The sequence below is a fragment of the Girardinichthys multiradiatus genome, chromosome 4 (assembly GCF_021462225.1).
Source record: "Girardinichthys multiradiatus isolate DD_20200921_A chromosome 4, DD_fGirMul_XY1, whole genome shotgun sequence".
Lineage (NCBI taxonomy): Eukaryota > Metazoa > Chordata > Actinopteri > Cyprinodontiformes > Goodeidae > Girardinichthys > Girardinichthys multiradiatus.
Genome location: NC_061797.1, coordinates 50795782 through 50814517, shown reverse-complemented (window position 1 = coordinate 50814517; position 18736 = coordinate 50795782). Strand labels below are relative to the sequence as shown.

The 18736-nt window shown below is 41.9% G+C and overlaps 1 protein-coding gene across 2 annotated transcripts in view; it reads left to right on the top strand.

Annotated features, from left to right (window-relative positions):
• The first annotated feature begins 2029 nt into the window (after positions 1 to 2029).
• The window catches only part of si:ch211-71n6.4 (para-nitrobenzyl esterase), a 26528-nt gene continuing 9821 nt past the window's right edge, over positions 2030 to 18736 (top strand). For both annotated transcript variants that reach the window (XM_047363525.1, XM_047363524.1), the window contains exons 1-8: positions 2030 to 2131; positions 5784 to 6054; positions 8949 to 9369; positions 11507 to 11614; positions 11986 to 12182; positions 14713 to 14912; positions 14988 to 15046; positions 15848 to 16015. In XM_047363525.1, the coding sequence (XP_047219481.1) occupies positions 5791 to 6054; positions 8949 to 9369; positions 11507 to 11614; positions 11986 to 12182; positions 14713 to 14912; positions 14988 to 15046; positions 15848 to 16015 (1417 nt within the window). In that variant the 5' untranslated portion in view covers positions 2030 to 2131; positions 5784 to 5790. The remainder of the gene's footprint in view (positions 2132 to 5783; positions 6055 to 8948; positions 9370 to 11506; positions 11615 to 11985; positions 12183 to 14712; positions 14913 to 14987; positions 15047 to 15847; positions 16016 to 18736) is intronic.

The following is an 18736-nucleotide window of genomic DNA, read 5'->3' as shown; positions in this document are numbered from 1 at the left end:
TGGTTTCCTACATTAAACAAATCTAAATCTGAAAAGTGCGGAGTACATTTATTGCTTCTTCAGCTTGCTGTCATGATCCTGAGGTGTTGGGCTTTGATTATTTTTTGTGTGTGTATTTTGATCATTTCTTTGTTGTTTCTTATGTTCTTCAGGTATTGCTTATGCAAGTTCATTTCCCTGTGCTCATTATTGTTAGGTGTTTTCCTTGTTAGTTCATTCTTTTATGTTTAAATCTATTGTTCTTTTACATCTAGAGTTATTTCCTGTTGAATTTCTGTTAGATATGCCCCTGGGTTTCTGTTCAGCTATGTATCTGTGTTAATTGGTCTCTCTCCCTCAACTTCCTTCTGCCACAGCTGCCCATTATCTCCTCTGATTACTCTTCTGTGTTGCTTGTCATTTCCCACCCCAGCCTCTGCTCTCGGATTCTCATTGTTCTCCACAGGATCCTTCTGTTACTGTGGCCATTTTTTTCTTTCTTCTCAGTTACCTTCAGTCTCTCTCCCACCAGCTGATCCTGATTCCTCTGATTAACTCCCTGCATCTGCAGAAATACTCGGATGATTCTGCAGTCGTGGGGTGGATCAGAGATGGACAAGAAGCTGAGTACAGGAAGGTGGTGGACCGCTTTGTGTCATGGTGTGGAAACAATCATCTCATTTTGAACGTGACTAAAACAAAGGAGATGATTGTAGATTTTAAGAGAAACAGGAATAAGTCAAAAACTATTTCTATCATGGGAGAAGAAGTGGAGGTGGTGGAGGAGTATAAATACCTCGGTGTTCACCTGGACAACAGACTAGAGTGGAGATGCAACTGTGAAGCCATCTACAAGAAGGGACAGAGCAGACTGTACTTCTTGAGGAAGCTTAGGTCCTTTGGTGTTTGCAGCAAGATGCTGCATATCTTCTCTAAGTCTGTTGTGGAGAGTGTGATCTCTTCTCTATCATCTGCTGGGGAAGCAGCATCACAGCCAGAGACTTAAAAAAGCTCAACAAGCTGATAAAAAAGGCTGGCTCTGTTCTGGGGACTCCTCTGGAACCTCTGGAGATCATTATGGAAAGACGGATTCTTCATAAAATGAAGAACATTATGGAGAACCCTGAGCATCCTCTTCATGAGACTGTCCTACAACAACAGAGTGTCTTCAGTCAGAGGCTTCTTCAGATCTGCTGTAAGACGGAGCGCTACAGGAGATCCTTCCTGCCATCAGCATCTACAACGGCTCTTTGAAGGAACCTTCATAATGAGCTACAACAACATTTAATTTACCTTTTATGATTGATAAATTTGAATATGTTAATATATTATCTCATCTGAACTGTGAATCTCTGCACCTCCTCCAGAGCTACCATAGACATTTTGGCTGCTTCTCTGATCAATGCTCTTCTTGCCCAGCTTGTCAGTTTCGATAGACGACCATGTCTTGGTAGGTTTGCAGGTGATCTGTCCTCTTTTCATGTTCAGATGGTGGATTGAACGGAGCTCTGCTAGATGTTCAAAGTTTGGGATATTGTTTTATAATCTAAGACTAAGAGTAAGGCATTAATAAAATCAATAAATACTGTTAATTTTAACTATTAAAAATTTAAGCTTTTTACACTGCTGTACTTTTAGAACATATTACAGAAGATGCAAGACATTTCAGGTCAAAGTAATAGTCTGATATAAAAGTTGTGTAAAAACAAAAAATATTAACACTACTTTATTTTTTCACAGCCTTATTTGTCTATCAGGTCTTTAATCTGGCTGGAAATATTTTACTTTTTACCTTTCCATTTTGTTCCTCACAAAAGACTTTCACTGGTGGCTCAGCATCTCTCACCTCCATCTGACTGATCAAATAATCACCTTCTTAATAAAGAAGTGACCATAATAAAACGTGACTAAGGTTTAAAAGTTAATTCAATAACCTTGGCATAAAACCACTTTGACATAACAGTTTCTAGCTCCAGCCAAACCTAACGCGCTCCAGTGGGTTAGATATTAACTGCGTTTGCGGTACTGTCTCTTTAAATATCCTTTCAAGGGGAAAGTGCTGAGCATGCGCACTCGGACAGGTCCAAACTAAATGCGTCAACTTCAGATTCTGAACTATACTTTTTACGTATTTGGGCGCTTTTAGGACATGGTGAGTTATTAAACTTTGTTTTTCATGTTTTCTCAATTTAGTTAAAGTATTAAGGTGTAGTTATGCAGCTATTTGAGGTTGTGGGAGCGGCAGGAAACCGGTTTATACACGATAATTGAGTTTATGTTAACTGTCAGAAATGTTTACAGGAATGTCTCACCACCTTTTAATATTTAGCGTAATTCAAGCTTTACTTTTACATTTTTGCCAGCTGAACTTAATCATTTTTTTTACATAAATGCACGTTTGTTGCATTTGTTCCTGTAAACACGCGGTTTTGCAAGTGTGTTACTGGTTACACTGGTTGTGTTTTACTGGTTGTACTGGCTGCATTGGGTCATGACAGGCTTTCTCCTCCCAGTATGTCCGCTGATTGTTTCCACGCATTGTGTTTTCTTCAGTTCTTAGTGCGAACACTTGAGTATTTAATCTAAACGTTTTGTCTTTTTACTAAACATTTATTGGTAAATTTAAACATAAATTGCAAAAATCCGCCGGTTTGAAACGTAAACGAGCCGAATGGGTCAGGTTAAAGAGTACAGCACTGTGCAAAAGTATTCAACCAGCTCTCATGTCTCTTTATTCTCTTTCCGGACTTTCTTTTAAAATGGTCTGGATCAACAGTTCTTCAGCCCTCCTGAAGGCCTCCGAGTTTTTCTTTGGACTTTGGCTTCTTTTTCTCTCAGTCTTAGTTCAGTCCATTTCCAAGCTACTTTGATTTAGCTTTATGAATCATCCATCCATCCATTGTCCATACCCGCTTACTGGACGAGAGGTCCGGTACACCCTGGACTGGTTGCCAGTCCAACACATGCACACACTCATACCAAGGATAATTTAGAGCTCCCAGTTGACCTTACAGTCAGGTCATTTTGACTGGGAAGAAGCTGGAGTACCTGGAGAGAACCCCCAAATGCACAGGGAGAACATGCAGGAAGGTTTCAGGCTGGGATTTGCACCAGGTAAATTACATACGATGGCATAAACCACCATGGTTGGTTTCTTTCCTCCTCTCTGTTCTGCGCTCTGCAATATTATTTAGAAAATACATAAAAAAAAAATGAACTTGACTGTCGGAGGAATAGATGTTCTCCCCCTTCCTGCTCCTCATGTGTTCCTCCGCCATAAGTTGGAAACATCATAGTTCCTCTCCCACTGAGGTAAATTGTTAATATGTGGAAACACACAGATGTCGTGATTTTCTTGAGGGGGCAGGTGGGAGCCCCCTTGGATAATAGTAGGGGAAACCCTGCATGTTCTCCTCGTGTATGTTTGTGTTCTCTCCTGGTACTCCAGACAGTTACTCTGTTTCATGTGACAGGAACAAAAAGTAACTTTGGAAGAGCCTGTGGAGGTGAATACAGAAGCTAGATTCAAGAGGTTGGACATTTAAATTGATCAACTAGATGGTGACACGAGGAGCTGATTCTTGCTGAAAGTCTGCAGTACATCACCTGGTGTTTTCTACCAGGATTAGGAGGCTGAGGAATCATTCATCAGTTGCCGGGAATGCAGAGAAGTTCATTTATTTTGTCACACTGTGAATAGTGCTTCTGATGAATGACCAACATGAACAAATGCTGACACATATTTTCAATTCATCGCTAGCTGAGTTGAGAAATAAATTAGAATTTGCAGAGAAGTTTTCCAGAAATGCTTTAGCCTTATTTAAGATTTGAACTCTTTGAACTTTGAATTATGGATTCATGGAAAACCATAAAGAGACCTGCTGAGCTAGTTGTGCAATCATTGTGTCAAGCAGTGGGTTCGCACCATTTGTCACCCAGCGAGGCAAACAGTGTGCAAGGCAGGGGTGGTTTGACAAAAGACAAAGCAAGGTGTGTGATAAAGAGTCATGAGGTTAAAGCAACATTAGATGCAGTTGTTGTTTAGTGTCATGACACAAGGATGTATCCATGGCTTTTTGATGGCCAAAGCATGAAACCTGCTGTAAGGCAAAATTATTATTAGTAATGAGTTTATTTATGAACTGAGAGAAAAGTTATCAGGTTCTTAATATTTGCTTTCAAAGATGATGATTAATGTTAATTCTGGAGGATAAGTTGTTTGGCAAACCTTTCACCGCTGGACATATGGTGTCCTAGGGTGGACAGTTGCATGTATGTCCTCCACAGAAATTACGGCAGAAGCAGAAAAAGCTGCATTGCTTGTGTTGCAGAGCTAAAGGAAAAGCTTTGGTGAACAAGAGAGCAGCTTGTTTTACTGCCAGGTTAGCAGTTTTACAAACCTCTGCTGCACAATGTGGCACTAATGTATAATTCTAGTATTACCACTGTACGCAATGTCAATATAGCAAAGAACTGCTAAGTGCTTAAGTAGAGGGCAACTGGACTTCTTATGTTTCTTGAAGACGTTTCCCTTCTCATCCAAAAAGCTTCTTCTTCAGGCTTATTAGTTGCATTCAGAACAGTGACACTGATAGTGCTGCCAAGGTCACTAATGGGACAGTTAGGACACATGAGTGACTGGTCCTCTGTTCAGCTCAATGTTTGGGTCATTGTTGCTTGACGATCTGAATTTGTCCCTAAAGATGACGTGTGAATTATTTTGGTCCTGAAATGTGAATTTCTCCCCGTCTGGGAGGCTGCTTCCCAACATGGGTAAATGTTTTCATTGCCTACATCTTTTTAACAACATATCTCACATTTCACCACTGATACGTCCCATTACTCATCTCACATGTCATTTTATAAACTAATTGATCAAGCTAAGCGGCTTCGTCTGGAGTCTCTTCTCTTTGTTGCCAATTTTGTTAACACATGCTGCCCACTGAATCGATTTTGCTCTGCAGTGTAGAAAATACAAGCTTGGTGAAATGCTGCATGAACATTAAGTTCAGTTTGGTTGACCTTTGACATGCGCTGTGACGGATCCAATAGAGACAGGATATCTACTAATTTCTCTCTGTCTCAATACACCAAGTTTATTTCTAATGCTAATTTAAGCACTAACAGATTTTAACGGATGAAACTTTGCAGATATTGACTTGTTATTTAGAAAAGTCGCCTCTGTGTGCTGCACTCAGCATCATTGGTGGTTTAGCGCCGCAGGGCTTTACCTCAGACCCGCGCAGTAAATGCCGTTTTCACTGTACAAGCTCCTTAGGCTGTCAGGGAAAACTGGCACTTGTAATATTTAAGTCATCCTTTAAAGGGCATACGACAAGCATAGGATTAGATACTTCATGTTTTTGAGGAATGTCCAAAGTTTGTTGGGGAGGTGGAGGTTTTATGAATGCACGTGTCATAAATGAAGCGACAAGCATTTATTTTACTCTGTTGATGTTTCTAAATCTGCTTTAAAGACCAACCTGTTTGAATTCTCTCTAGAATGCTAATTTAATTAGGTTTTTATTGATATTCTGATGTCGATGTTCTGTTTTGTTCCTTATACTTTTCCATATATTTTATTTTTAATATGTGGTTGTATTTTATGTTTTTTACTGTATTTTATGTCCAGTGCTTTGGTCAGTGCTTGCTGTTACAGTGCTTTATAAATAAAGTTGGCTTGGCATTGTTTGATCAGAAAAGGTCTATAAGGTGTCTGCATCAACCCACCCTCACATTCACATGGTTCCTGTTCCACATTTAACCCCCACATAACGTTTTTTTGGGCTTTTTTTCTCTTCCAGAGAGAAGATGAATGAGGATGCATTCGAGGTCCCGGAGAGGACCGAGTACCGCTACCTGGTGCAGGAGGACGATGAGGAGGAAGTGCAGTACGTCCGTCGCCGGCACTACATCAGCCCCTTCCTGGTGCTGTCCAAACGCTGCATCTTCCTCATCTGCCTGGGTGTGCTCGCCCTGCTCGCTCTCGCCGCCTACCTGGGCTACATGGCACAGACTCCGCCGCCAGGACTGGTCCAGGTGTTGACAGACTGCGGGCAGTTCAGAGGAAAACACGTGAGTTTGGACCCAACAGGCTGAAAGATCATTTAAGTCATCCTGTGTGCAAAACATGTGCAAGAAATCTTTTGTATTTATTTGGGGAACTATGCTGAAAAATATTTCTTGTTATCACACTAATAAAATACTCGTACTCGTCGTCTTCCTCTTTATCTGGGACCGGGTCGCGGGGGCAGCAGAGACACCCAGACCTCCCTCTCCCCAGACACCTCCTCCAGTTCCTCCAGGGGGAGCCCAAGGCGTTTCCAGGCCAGCCGAGAGACATAGTCCCTCCAGCGTGTCCTGAGCCGTCCCCTGGGCCTCCTCCCGGTGGGACGTGCCTGGAACACCTCCCGAGGAAGGCGTCCAGGAGGCATCCGGTATAGATGTCCGAGCCACCTCAACTGGCTCCTCTCGATGTGGAGGAGCAGCGGCTCTACTCCGAGCCCCTCCTGGATGGCCGAGCTCCTCACCCTATCTCTAAGGGAGAGCCCGGCCACCCTACGGAGGAAGCTCATTTCAGCCGCTTGTATCCGGGATCTCGTTCTTTCAGTCATGACCTAAAGTTCATGGCCATAGGTGAGGGTAGGAACGTAGACCGACCGGTAAATCGAGAGCTTTGCTTTTCGGCTCAGCTCTCTCTTCACCACAACGGACCGGCACAGCGCCCCCATTACTGTAGCAGCCGCACCGATCCGTCTGTCGATCTCCTGCTCCATTCTTCCCTCACTCGTGAACAAGACCCCGAGATACTTAAACTCCTCCACTTGAGGCAGGAACTCCGCTCCCAACCTGAAGAGGACAAGCCACCCTTTTCCGGTCGAGAACCATGACCTCGGACTTGGAGGAGCTGATCTTCATCCCAGCCGCTTCACACTCGGCTGCGAACCGCCACAGCGCATGCTGTAGGTCTTGGCTAGAGGGGGTCAGCAGGACCACGTCATCCGCAAAAAGAAGAGACGAAATCCTCTGGTCCCCAAACCAGACCCCCTCCGGCCCTTGGCTGCGCCTAGAAATCCTGTCCATAAAAGTTATGAACAGAACCGGTGACAAAGGACCCCCGATTCCATACTCCTGGAGCACCCCCCACAGGGCATCATGAGGGACACAGTCGAATGCTTTCTCCAGGACCACAAAACACATGTGAACCGGTTGGGCAAACTCCCATGAACCCTCGAGTACCCTGTAGAGGGTATAGAGCTGAACCAGTGTTCCACGGCCGGGACGAAAACCACACTGTTCCTCCTGAAGCCGAGGTTCGACTATCGGCCGGACTCTCCTCTCCAATACCCTGGCGTAGGCCTTACCAGGGAGGCTGAGGAGTGTGATCCCCCTGTAGTTGGAACACACCCTCTGGTCACCCTTCTTATGAAGGGGGACCACCACCCCAGTCTGCCAGTCCAGAGGCACTGTCCCCTAATAAAATACATGTTATATAAAAAAGGTCCAGAAGGTAGATTTAATCTAAATCCATAAAAAACAGCAAATGTTTGCTGCTGATGTCAGCACAAATTTCAGAATTTTATTTTTATCCCAAGGCCCAGTTTCACTTCCCTTTTAAGACATTACAGCTGAGCTTTATGCTGCTGAGCAGAGCATAATAAAGTGTACTACTTGTAGTACTGGTAGTATTTGCTTCAGTTAGTCACAGCTGCTTCATGGGGTGAAAACTTGATGTCTGAGTGTAATTATTATCCTGAGGAGGATCGTTTTCCTAAAGGCGGCTGCAAAATTATACCCCATATTGGATTTTATTTGGGTCACATTTGATAAATCTGTAGTGAAAATACTGACAGGAAATAACAGGTGTCACAAAAAACACAAAAATCTATGACTTCCTGTTTCCGTAAGGTATAAATGTTACAATGTTTAAAATGGGAAAGACAACAAGCCAAGTAAGGCAGGTGTGTTGATCCTGAGGAGGAAGTGGCTACAGGACAACAGCTCCTGGCCTAAACGCGTCCTTCTCTGCAGTCAGAGCAATAGTTTTAAAACACCTGGAGCTCTGACAAGTGAAGCTGGACAAGATGCCAAGTTTATCGTCCACTGTGCATGGTGAGGAGGATGATAAGGGAGGTTAAAAACATCTCTGAAGCTTGCTGTTGGAGAACTGAAATAAATGGTGACAATTTGGGCTCACCAAGTCTTCATAGCAAACATTTGATGCCGCCTACATGCCAACTGGGTTTGTTTTGGAGGCAAAACATCTTCCCTGTCTCACTACTACAGAAGTAAATATGGAGCTTGTTAGTCTACTGGGAGTTTAACTTAGCTTTGGTCAAATGAGACCAAGATTGAGCTTTTAGCAACAAACACTCCAGGTGGGTTCGCTGTGATGCTGTGGGCCTGTTTCTCCATCAGGAACTATGAAATAGCAGAACATCTGAGATGGAAACAAGGTGATCTCTACCAAAAAACTGAAAACTGGCCATCATTGGGGCTTCAGCAGCAGAAGATCCAGATCCTCTGGCCAACTCAACACAGTAGACACTAAAATCAACCATCTATGGTCAACTCAGTCCTGGAGCCAAATCCTTTAGAGAACCTGTGCTGGGTTGGGTACAAAAGAGAAGACCCAAAGTCTAGAAGGTCATTACCACTTCTGGGGAAAATAATTATTAATCATAGCCTTCTCCTGCCTGCTGGGATCATTTTAAAGATCTGAGTCCATTAATAAAGCTTGCAGCAGCATTAGGGTCCAGGAAGGAATTGTGCAGAATGTAAATGAATAATTGGTATTATTTCTAGTAATGCAATTTTCAATAAGGTTTGTTAAAATGTTCATGTGTCTGTTTTCTCTTATTTTATCTTATCCTCAATCTGCACCAAGGAATTTAACATAATTTTATTCTAGTGGTTCTGTGCATTAAGGTGGCAGGTAATACGTACGTTTATCTTCATCTGTCTTACAGAAAAATGGAGCCTACTCCTTTAAGGGCATTCCTTATGCTGCTCCACCCGTTGGTAACCTGCGCTGGGCTCCTCCGTCCGATCCTTCGTGCAAGCAGGGCGTGACGGACGCCACCCGCTTCCGCAGCATATGCCCTCAGGTGCAGCCGATGTCAAGCACGGGAAAGGTGATGGGCCAGGAGGACTGCCTCTTCATCAATGTGTGGACCCCCACGCTCCAGCCTGACGCCAAGCTGCCCGTCATGGTCTGGATCCACGGAGGATACCTGCAGATGCTCAGTGGGGGGGAGCCAGGATACTCGCCCACAGAGAAGCTCGCTGCTGACACTAATGTCGTTTATGTCAGCTTTAACTACAGACTCAACGCTTTAGGCTTCCTGGCTTTGAAGGTGCTGAGAGAAGGTTCTCCAAGAAACACCTCAGGTTAGTCAGTTGTTTCACAACTCTTATTAAAAGAATGTTTTCCTCTCAGCAGGTCATCTGTCTGACTCATCGGCCTCTTAGATTGATGTGGAGGAATGTTGGTCCAATCTTCTTGAGTTATGCAGAGATTCATGGCTGCAGGGCTCTCTGAATGTCTCCCCGGAGCATTTCAGTGAGGTCGATGTGTGAACTTTGACTGGGCCATGGCAAAAACATAGATTCTTTCATTTTTACAGCCATTCTGTTGTAGGTGCGGTCCTTAAAGAAGAAGCTAGAAGTGGTGTAGGAGGAGTTTTCCTCTTAAATGGCAAACCAAACGTTTGACGGAGGAATGAGGTCAGATATACTCTGAGTTCAGCACATCATTAACAGCTGACCACATTAATGAGCAATAATAACATATAAACTACCAGAGATCACCTGCTACTTAATAATTGCTTTTTAAAATGATTTTGGCTCACAAACAGTTCTTTAATCTATATTGCGGTGACCTGGCCGGATTTGACATCCACTGGTCTTGTTGATGGATCTGATGGGACATCCCAGGTACGCTCCGGCTGTTTGAACTGTGCAAATCATGTCTACACAGCACAATTATTTGCACACCCAATAACTGCCAGGTCACCAGGTCCTGTGGCTTCAAAACCAGCCCAAATCATCAGCCTTCCACCACCATGCTTCACAGCTGCTCTGAGGTGTTTGTGCTGATTTGCTTTAGTTTTACTTTAAACACAGCACATATTTTCAGTAGAGATGCATAAAGAAATAGATGACTTTGAGCTTCGCCACTGACTGGCTGCTCATAGAGTGCACCACATGTAAGCTCCACCAAGTTGTGATGATCAGTGTGGAAGCTGTGACTGAGTGAAGCAGAGTCAAAGCTGCTTTTGGGATCAGTGAGATGTTTAAAAATCATTTCAGAGGAAGGACAAAAAGAGTAAGAAACTGCTTAAAAGAAAACAGTATTTTGTACGACTCCTGCAGTTTATTCAGGCTGCAGGATGGTGAGAGAGAGCAAGACCCTCAGCAGATAACGAGAAGGCTAAACAGAATACAGCAAAGTCACTCTGTTTTATCCTTTAGACCTCATGCTGGCACCTTTTGGGAATCTCAGCATCACATTTTCCATCGACAGAAACTGCTGATGGATCCAGTTTAAATTGTCAACTCTGATCATTTTGGTTTTGTTTACAATAAATGTAAACGGTGACTTCTCTCTATGCTCCTAAAATGACAAAGTAAGGACCGCTCAAGGCAGGAAGAGGAAATCTTTTCATTGCTGTTCTTATTTCTTCTTGTATATAAATGAGGTCTAAATGGAAAATCTGAATTGGCTAAAATCTGTGCCGGCTGGTAAAATCGATCGGATCAGTGCATCTCTGATTATGACATCTCTGCTTTGGTCTCATCAGCTCATTGTTCCAGAGGTCCTGTGCATCATTGAGACGGAGCACCACAATGGCAGAAAATCTGCCTTATTTACCTCAGATGTTGGTTAAATGTTGTTTTCTGGTCCGTTGTGCCGTCAGAGCTGGATTCCCAGAACCATTTCCAAATAAAGGCGCCAGATTAAAAGTGGATGTTTTTTCACAAGCTCAGTGAAGTTCCAGTAAGAACACAGTACTGGTGGTTTTTAACAACCAGTTTTAGACTGCAGCAGCACTGCGCTGTATTAAAGAATGCGTGCGATGGCGTATTTATCATATTTATGTTGTTTACATTGTTTTGCTGCAGTCTGAAAACACACCTGCATTAACATTTGAATACTTAATGAAGGTTAAAGCGATGCGGACATTTCCGGGTTAATGTTGCCGTGTTGTGAGTCAGGCGTCTGTTACATAACCCAAACACACACGCTGTGACCTTAATTTGAAGCGACCCGGTAAATGACGTTATAATGATGGCGATGATGCGTGCCACTTGAGTCGTTTTGCTCCTCCATCAGCTGCCTCTCATTTCTAATTCTGACTCCTCCTGGTTCCAGTGGCCCATTTCTCCTCTCCCTCAGCTGCAAACCAGTTGAATTTAGCTCATCTAGTGATCTGCTTTTGTTTCTAATGGTGGAAATGGGGCCACTGGAAAGAATTCATGTCAAATCAGGTCTTCAAAGTAATCGATGCCTTTGCACCCTCCACAGGGAACTATGGTTTCCTGGACCAGATCGCAGCTCTGAAGTGGGTCCAGAGGAACATCCGTGGCTTTGGAGGAGATCCTGGAAAAGTCACAATATTTGGACAGAGTTCAGGTATGAAAGCACTAAAAATAAAGCACATAAAACATGTCACTGGGTCATGCTGTGAAGCAAACACTGACATTAGATGGGACAGCAGCTCCTAATCTCCTGGCAAAAGTATTCACACCCCTTGAACTTTCCTGAATTTTATCGCGTTCTGCTTCCAAGCGTCAAGATATTTCATCAGGTTTGTATGTGACAAGTTTTGTCATGATTTGGATTACTAGACTAGCCATAAAAGCTAATGTTTCATTTTCCTCACTAGATGGGACAAAATGTAGAGCTAGCATGCAAAAGTCACATTTTCTGAGAGTAAGGAGAGCAGAATCTGTATTTCAGTGAGATAAACCGCAGCTTCGTCTGTGTTTCTTGGACTGATGAAGGTGGGACTTCGGTGTGGACCTTAATGACCTCCCCGCTGGCCAGAGGTCTGTTTCACGCCGCCGTGGACATGAGTGGCTCATACATACTCAATGCGACGCTGGAAAAAGCCGAAACGGACAACCTGGTGTTCCTGAAGAAGACTGGGTGCAAAGATCTGGCTTGCCTGCGAGGTCTCTCCATGCGACATGTCCTCCAGGTAGGACACAGACTGTATGTGAAGCTGTGAAAACGTCCGAGTAAAGGATTTATTTTTTGTCAAAGCAGAGTTAATATGCCACTAATTTAAGTACTCTAATAATTCTCTTTAATTTCTTTTTTAATATTCTAGGATTTGAATAAAGAGTTTCTTCTTCAGCTTCTCTTTACACTCCCCTGAAGACATTTGCTAAAATGGAAAAATACTTTTTCATTTTTATGGATTGTAAATGTCAGATCCAGGTCTTCTCGGACATGAATGTCGCTTGATAAATGGAAAGTGAAATTTACAGCCGTGCTTAAACACACATATTCCTTCACACTGAAACTCCATTAAGGTTTCCTAAATGGAATATCCTCCGAAGGGAAGTGAACATTTCTGATGAGCTTCTGTTAACTTGTTTTACTACGACCTCAGGATGACTTGAGAAAGTTCATCTCTCATCATTCCATTGCATTCATTATTGAGAAGAGCTGCACTCGTCGTGCTGCATCTTTCTCTTATTAGCTTTTTAAAATGTCACTGAAAATGTTTAATGCTGCCGCTCAGGATGGTTGGGGAAAAATGGAACGCTATTTTTACTCAGATTGGATGTGTAAAAGGGTTTTTCTTCTTTATTTCATTTATTATAGCAACTGGAAGTTAACAAAAATATAACCGGATTGTTTTTCTACCAAATCTTCCAAGTTTAATTCGTATTTAAATAGGAATTTACTACAATATACATACGTTAAAAATAAGGCACACTTTATTTATGCCTAAAATTATTAAAGTTTAAACATACCTGCAGAAAATATGACTAAAAGCAAAGTAGAGAAATTTTCATACTTAATCACATTTAATTAGGACCTGCGGTCTCCAGCGTGGGAACCCAGCTAGATCATAGCAGATTTGTAACATTTTTGTTTCCTCACAGTCTGTCATTTTCTTCTAAATATGGGTGGTTTCTGCACCTCCACCAGCTGTTTCAGCCTTGCCATGGAGGAGGAAAAACAATCAGAACTTTCACCTGCTAATCAGGAGCATGAACGTATGTTGGGGAGGGTTTCTGTACAGATGCGTCACACTGATGAGCATGCCGTTTCTCTCAATAATTCAAAATGGCGCTCCGCTCTGCAAACATATATTTGCGACTACAGTAACTAGAAGTCATGCAGGCAAAATCCAAACTTGGAATGTTTTTCACTAATCACTCTGATGGGACCATTCAGAGGGGCTTTAAATGGGTTCTGCTATGAGCCGCTACACTGTCCATCGCTCCTTATTGTTAGATAAGCCAATGTCTCTCTTTAACAGCATGACAAAAACATTTTGGATTTGCTTTGTACTGAGCAGAATTCATGCAATCCCTCAGTTTTCCAGCAGCTTTTATGCACAGTTTGGAGGTGTGGGCGCTTTTCCACATGCAGCCCAGCACCTGTGGGAGGGTCCTGATTGTGGCCTAGGTATTTGTTTTGCTGCAGCTTCCTCATGTGATAATAATATATAATCATTAGACATTGAATGCCTGAAAATTGTTGTAGAATTTGATCTGTGCTTAATCATACAGTATGAGGTGTAAAACCTGTTCCTTTGGCACACAGCATTTAAATGCTCCCACTTAAAGCTAAATTAAGTGTTTTTTCTTTTCTTTGCTAAATGTTCTTATATTTCACCCACGGAGTGGTCAGTGTTGTTGTTAGAATGTTAGAATTAGTTTTTATGGCAGAAACTTTCTCCTGTCAATAAAAAACATACTTCCTTGAACCCCACCAAAAAATGAAATGTATACTTCCTTTAATAAGCAGTCATATGGACTCACAAAATCTGTTTCCTTGAATTTTTTGATATACTAAGGGTTTGTGGTATTTTCTTCTACTTTTCTCTCCGTATTTTCCGTCTTCCTTCATCTGATCCAAACAGAGCCGGCATGTGAATGATATTGGCGGTAATAATTCTCCTTCTGAAGACGGTTCCGTTGTGCGGTTCGTAGTCGTCAAGGAAAAATAATCATTTGATAATATATTTCATCTTTATTCTGAAATAAAACCTACACTAAAAAAACTGGTAAATAAATAAATAAAAGCAAAACATAAAACCCAGCATGTATGTACATCATAACCACTTTTAAAATATAAGGGATCTGAGACGTTCTTCTTCACCTGATAAAGGAATGGTCATTGCTGATTTGTTTCCACCTTGGCATTGTGTTAACATGGAAATGCTCTGGAGCTTCCAGAAGTCCTGTTTTTATAGCGGTGGTCACACCTGCTGATGAATCAGCAGCACCTGGCTGCTACATTATCGATGAAACCACCAACACTTTCATTTTGACTTCATCTGAGTTTCATAAATGATAACTATTTAAATATCTCTGGGTTGTTTTTGTCTGCTTGAGGTTAGATTTTAATAATCTGAGAACCTGGTGAAGACCAGATCAATTTAATTCTGTCCTGATGAACTAAAAGTGGATGAACTTTCTTTTCCCCAGGTTTAGAAATCAAAGCTGCGTGTGGGTTTTATTCAGGTGGTGTTTGTGTCTTTGTTTCAGGCCATCCCGTGGGAGGAGTACCCATCCTGGGGAGCAAATGATTTAACCGACCTCCCCACTAGAGGGCGTTTCATCGGGCCAGTTGCAGTGGTAGATAGATACGTCCTGGAAGCTCCACCTTTTGAGGTTTGGGAGAAAAAGGGAAACTTCAGCGACGTACCGTTTGTCATCGGGACGACAGAGCAGGAGGCTGACTTCAGGTAGGAATTTACCTGGTTCTGGTTCTTCAGGCTCAGATGGTTCTGAGGTCTGACTCCTTGTTGTTCCCTCCACAGTCCTCCAGTTGCAAACATCTCTGAGTGGACCTGGGGGGACTACAGCTGGTTTGTAACAGGTAACAACTTTCTGTAGACATGTTGCTGGAACTGTTCCAGCTGAACATTAGAAATATCAAATCCACTCCAGTATTTCCCCAGTTGCTGCCTGCTGATGAATGCAGATGGTGGACTGGATGGGTTTGCGTGTTCCTGTTCAGTTTTTAGTGGTAAATGTTTCTGCACAGGAAGCCTCTATATATTTAATGAACCCTGCATGCTGCAGTCTAGTTTAGCAAGTTTTCTTCAGCAGTTTATGTCCTTTAAAATTGTGAGGAAACCATCGGGGCTCCATATTACTCCGTGGTTGTTGTTTGCTCATGTAGAATACAGGGTTCCTACGCTGTCTGCAAACATGGAGTTGTTCTTAGTTTTTAGGTCTGGATAAATATGAAAAATATTTGTTTTTTCAGACTTTATTACTGCCCTGATGTCTGAAATATCCAACCATCCATCCATTTATTTCTGTAGATGTATCTGCCATAGAATCATGGTGAACCTTTATAACTTTAGGCCAAAAGGACACTTTTCTCCTGTAGGGTGCTGTTCATGTTTAGTGCAGTTAAAAAGGACACGTCTGCATCAGTGGAATTAATGGGAGCTGAATATATCATCTCATAGATGTTCTCGCTGAAGAAGCAGACTACAAATCCCAGCACAGCTTAAAGTTCAGCAGAAAAATGGATACAAATTTTAAATTGTGTGTTTTGAATTATATAAATAAGCTGTCAGTTATGAGAGCAAAAGCTACAGGTGTATGTGACTTACAAGTCCATGATGGGGTTGAACTTGATGTTTGTGTTTCTGTGTCCTCTCCTCAGAAAAGCTTCGGTCCTTCAGTCAGGATCTCCCCAAAGATGCTTTGGATCTGTACCCGCCCTCAGCCCCCTGTCCGACCAGAGACCGCTGTCCAGAGAGGGCCTACACCACCATGGTGTCTGACATCAGAGCAACCTGTCCCAACAACGACCTGGCCTGGAGGGCTGCAGGTAAACTCACCCGTCTCTGAGAAGAACGCCTGTAAAATCAGATTCAGACCTGCTCCTTCTGTCTGTCTAAGTGTTTTTACTGCTTGTTGCGTGTGCTTGGCCACGTTGGAGGATGAACCTTCCCTGATTTCGATGTAGGCTGCTGTCACACTGTAACAGGATAAATATGAGACCTGTTGCACAGCATCCACTCCTGTTGAGATCTCTACCCACAGTGGAATGTGGATCTTTATCTGCAGATGGTCCTCTAAAGGTCGACCTTTTTTCATTTCATTTCTTTACCTCCTGGAGCAACAAGCCTCCTCTTGTTTCATCAGTCCTAACAGCTTCCTTTTAGACAGGTTTTATTTGTCTTCCTGCGGTTCTTATTTTGGCGCATTAGTGCAGACTGTAGGTTTAATATTATCTAAGACGTTTATGTTCCGGTTTGACCTCGGCTGATGTCAGGTAGGTGAGTGTGTGTTGTGGCTGCAGATTTGTTCTTTCTCGGAGGTTTTCTGCCTCTAGGGCTTGTTTTCGTCACTCCGCTCTGAATAAACCTTGTGGAGAGATGTGACTGAAGGGCATCCTGGGTGATTTTATTTTTCTGCGTTTTATGTCTTTTTGTTAAGCATAGTGAGCACCATGTTTATCTCCACCTCTGAATCACAACCAGTTTGGATAATCATTTCTAAATCAAGGATTTTGATGCTAATTCTGGTTTACATTTCAACAAAAAGTTTTGGTCAAAATATCAAACATTCAGAATTTGGCGTCCTGTAAATTTAAAACAGCTCCTGTACAGTCTGAAAACTGAATTTGATTTAAGCCTCGTCCAGGTTTGAATATATGATCTTTATATTTCCAGACCTTATTCCCTGTTCCAACATCCCCCTGATAAATATCAGAATTTCTAATGATACGTTAATGAAACCAAAGCTGCCCGTAGAAGTCAGTCCATCCTACTTCTTCCTTACAGTCGTGTTTTTGCTGCTTAAAGCCCGACCGCTGTGGAAATGTCTTTCTGTTTAAACATGCAGAATGGTAACAAATTGTCAGAAAATTTGAGTCTGGAAAACTTATATTTACATCTGAAGCCATCTCAGGAGGGCGACCAGTTGTTTCTACCATGGTCAAGGATTAAAACATCACCAGAAAGTTTAGAATTTGAAACAAATCATTTTCACCCAGATCAAATTATCCAACTTAAGAGTAAAGAGTGAAAGTAAAAGAAAATGGAGACAAAATTCAGCCTTAACTCTCCCAGCTCCACCTAGAGGTAGATCCCAGTATCTGCAACAAACAGTCAGATCAGAAGATGTCATTTCTCTCATCTCATGTATCATATATGATGTTGTATATCACACATCTCATCTCACATTATAGCTCATGTTTAATATAGCTCATTACATCTCTGTATCATATTCCACATATGATTCACATCTTCTCATTTCTCATATCATATCAGTTAGTGTATATCATGTCTCATCAAATATCATCACATCTAATATGATCTTCCTTTATATCTCGTCTCATTACATCTCACATCTCAGATATATTTTACTCATATCACTTCATATATCTCCTATCTCATGTATTTCAGATTATGTTATCATATTCCATCTCATATGTCTCATATCTCATCATATGTCATTTTTTATGTTTTAGACGTTAAAATAAAACAGGCCAGTGGTTCATCTTATTTAGATTTGTTAAAGTTGTTTTGGCACCAAAATTGATTTTTATTTATTTATTATCATTTCATACATTCCCTAATAATCTGGTCAGAATGAAATATCAAGATTTTTATTTTTATTTAAAAAATGTTTAAAAAGACTGTTGTACCTTTTATGCAGGAGTAAAGATTTTATTAATTTGTATTCAAAAAAATAAGACTCAGTAGGTTCCTGTGTTTATTTGGTTTCCGGGAAGCAGGTACATCTTAAAAAAAGTAGAATATCGTGAAAAGGTTCAATATTTGTTGTTCCTCATTTCAGAAGGTAAAAATCATAGATTTATTACCCATAGAGTGAAATATTTCAAGCCTTTATTTCATGTCATTTTAATGATTCTGGTTTACAGAGAATGAAAACCCAGAATTCAAGAACAATTCTTAGAACATCAGAATTACATCAGATCAATAAAAATGATATTTTAAACAGAAATGTCAGGTTTCCGAAAAGGTTTGTTCATTCCAATGCGCTCAATACTTGGTCTAGGCTCCTTTTGCATGAATAACTGCATCAATGTGGACTTTAGAAAGCCCATTGGGCCAGAACCAGCAGATGACATGGCATCCCAAACCAGCATGACTGTGGAAACTTCAAAATGGACTTGAAGCAACCTGGATTCTGTTCCTCTCCACTCTTCCTCCAGACTCTGGGACCTTGATCTCCAAATGAAATACAAACTGTACTTTTATCTGAAAACAGGACTTTGTACCACTGAGAAGCAGTTCAGTTCTGGTTCTCCTTAGCCCAGGTAAGACCCTTGAAGCCTATGTGTAGGATCTGTCTGCGCATATGGGATCTTGATGCTCTGACTCCAGCCTCAGTCCACTCCTTGTGAAGCTCCTCTTGAATGGATTTTGGCTGACAATTCTCAAGGCTGCAGTTACCCATGTTGCTGGTGCACTTTTTCATACCGAACTTTTTCCTTCCACTCAACTTTCTATGAATAGGCTTAGATACAGCACTCTGAATAACCAGATTATTTTCCAGTGACCTTTTGTGGCTTTACCCT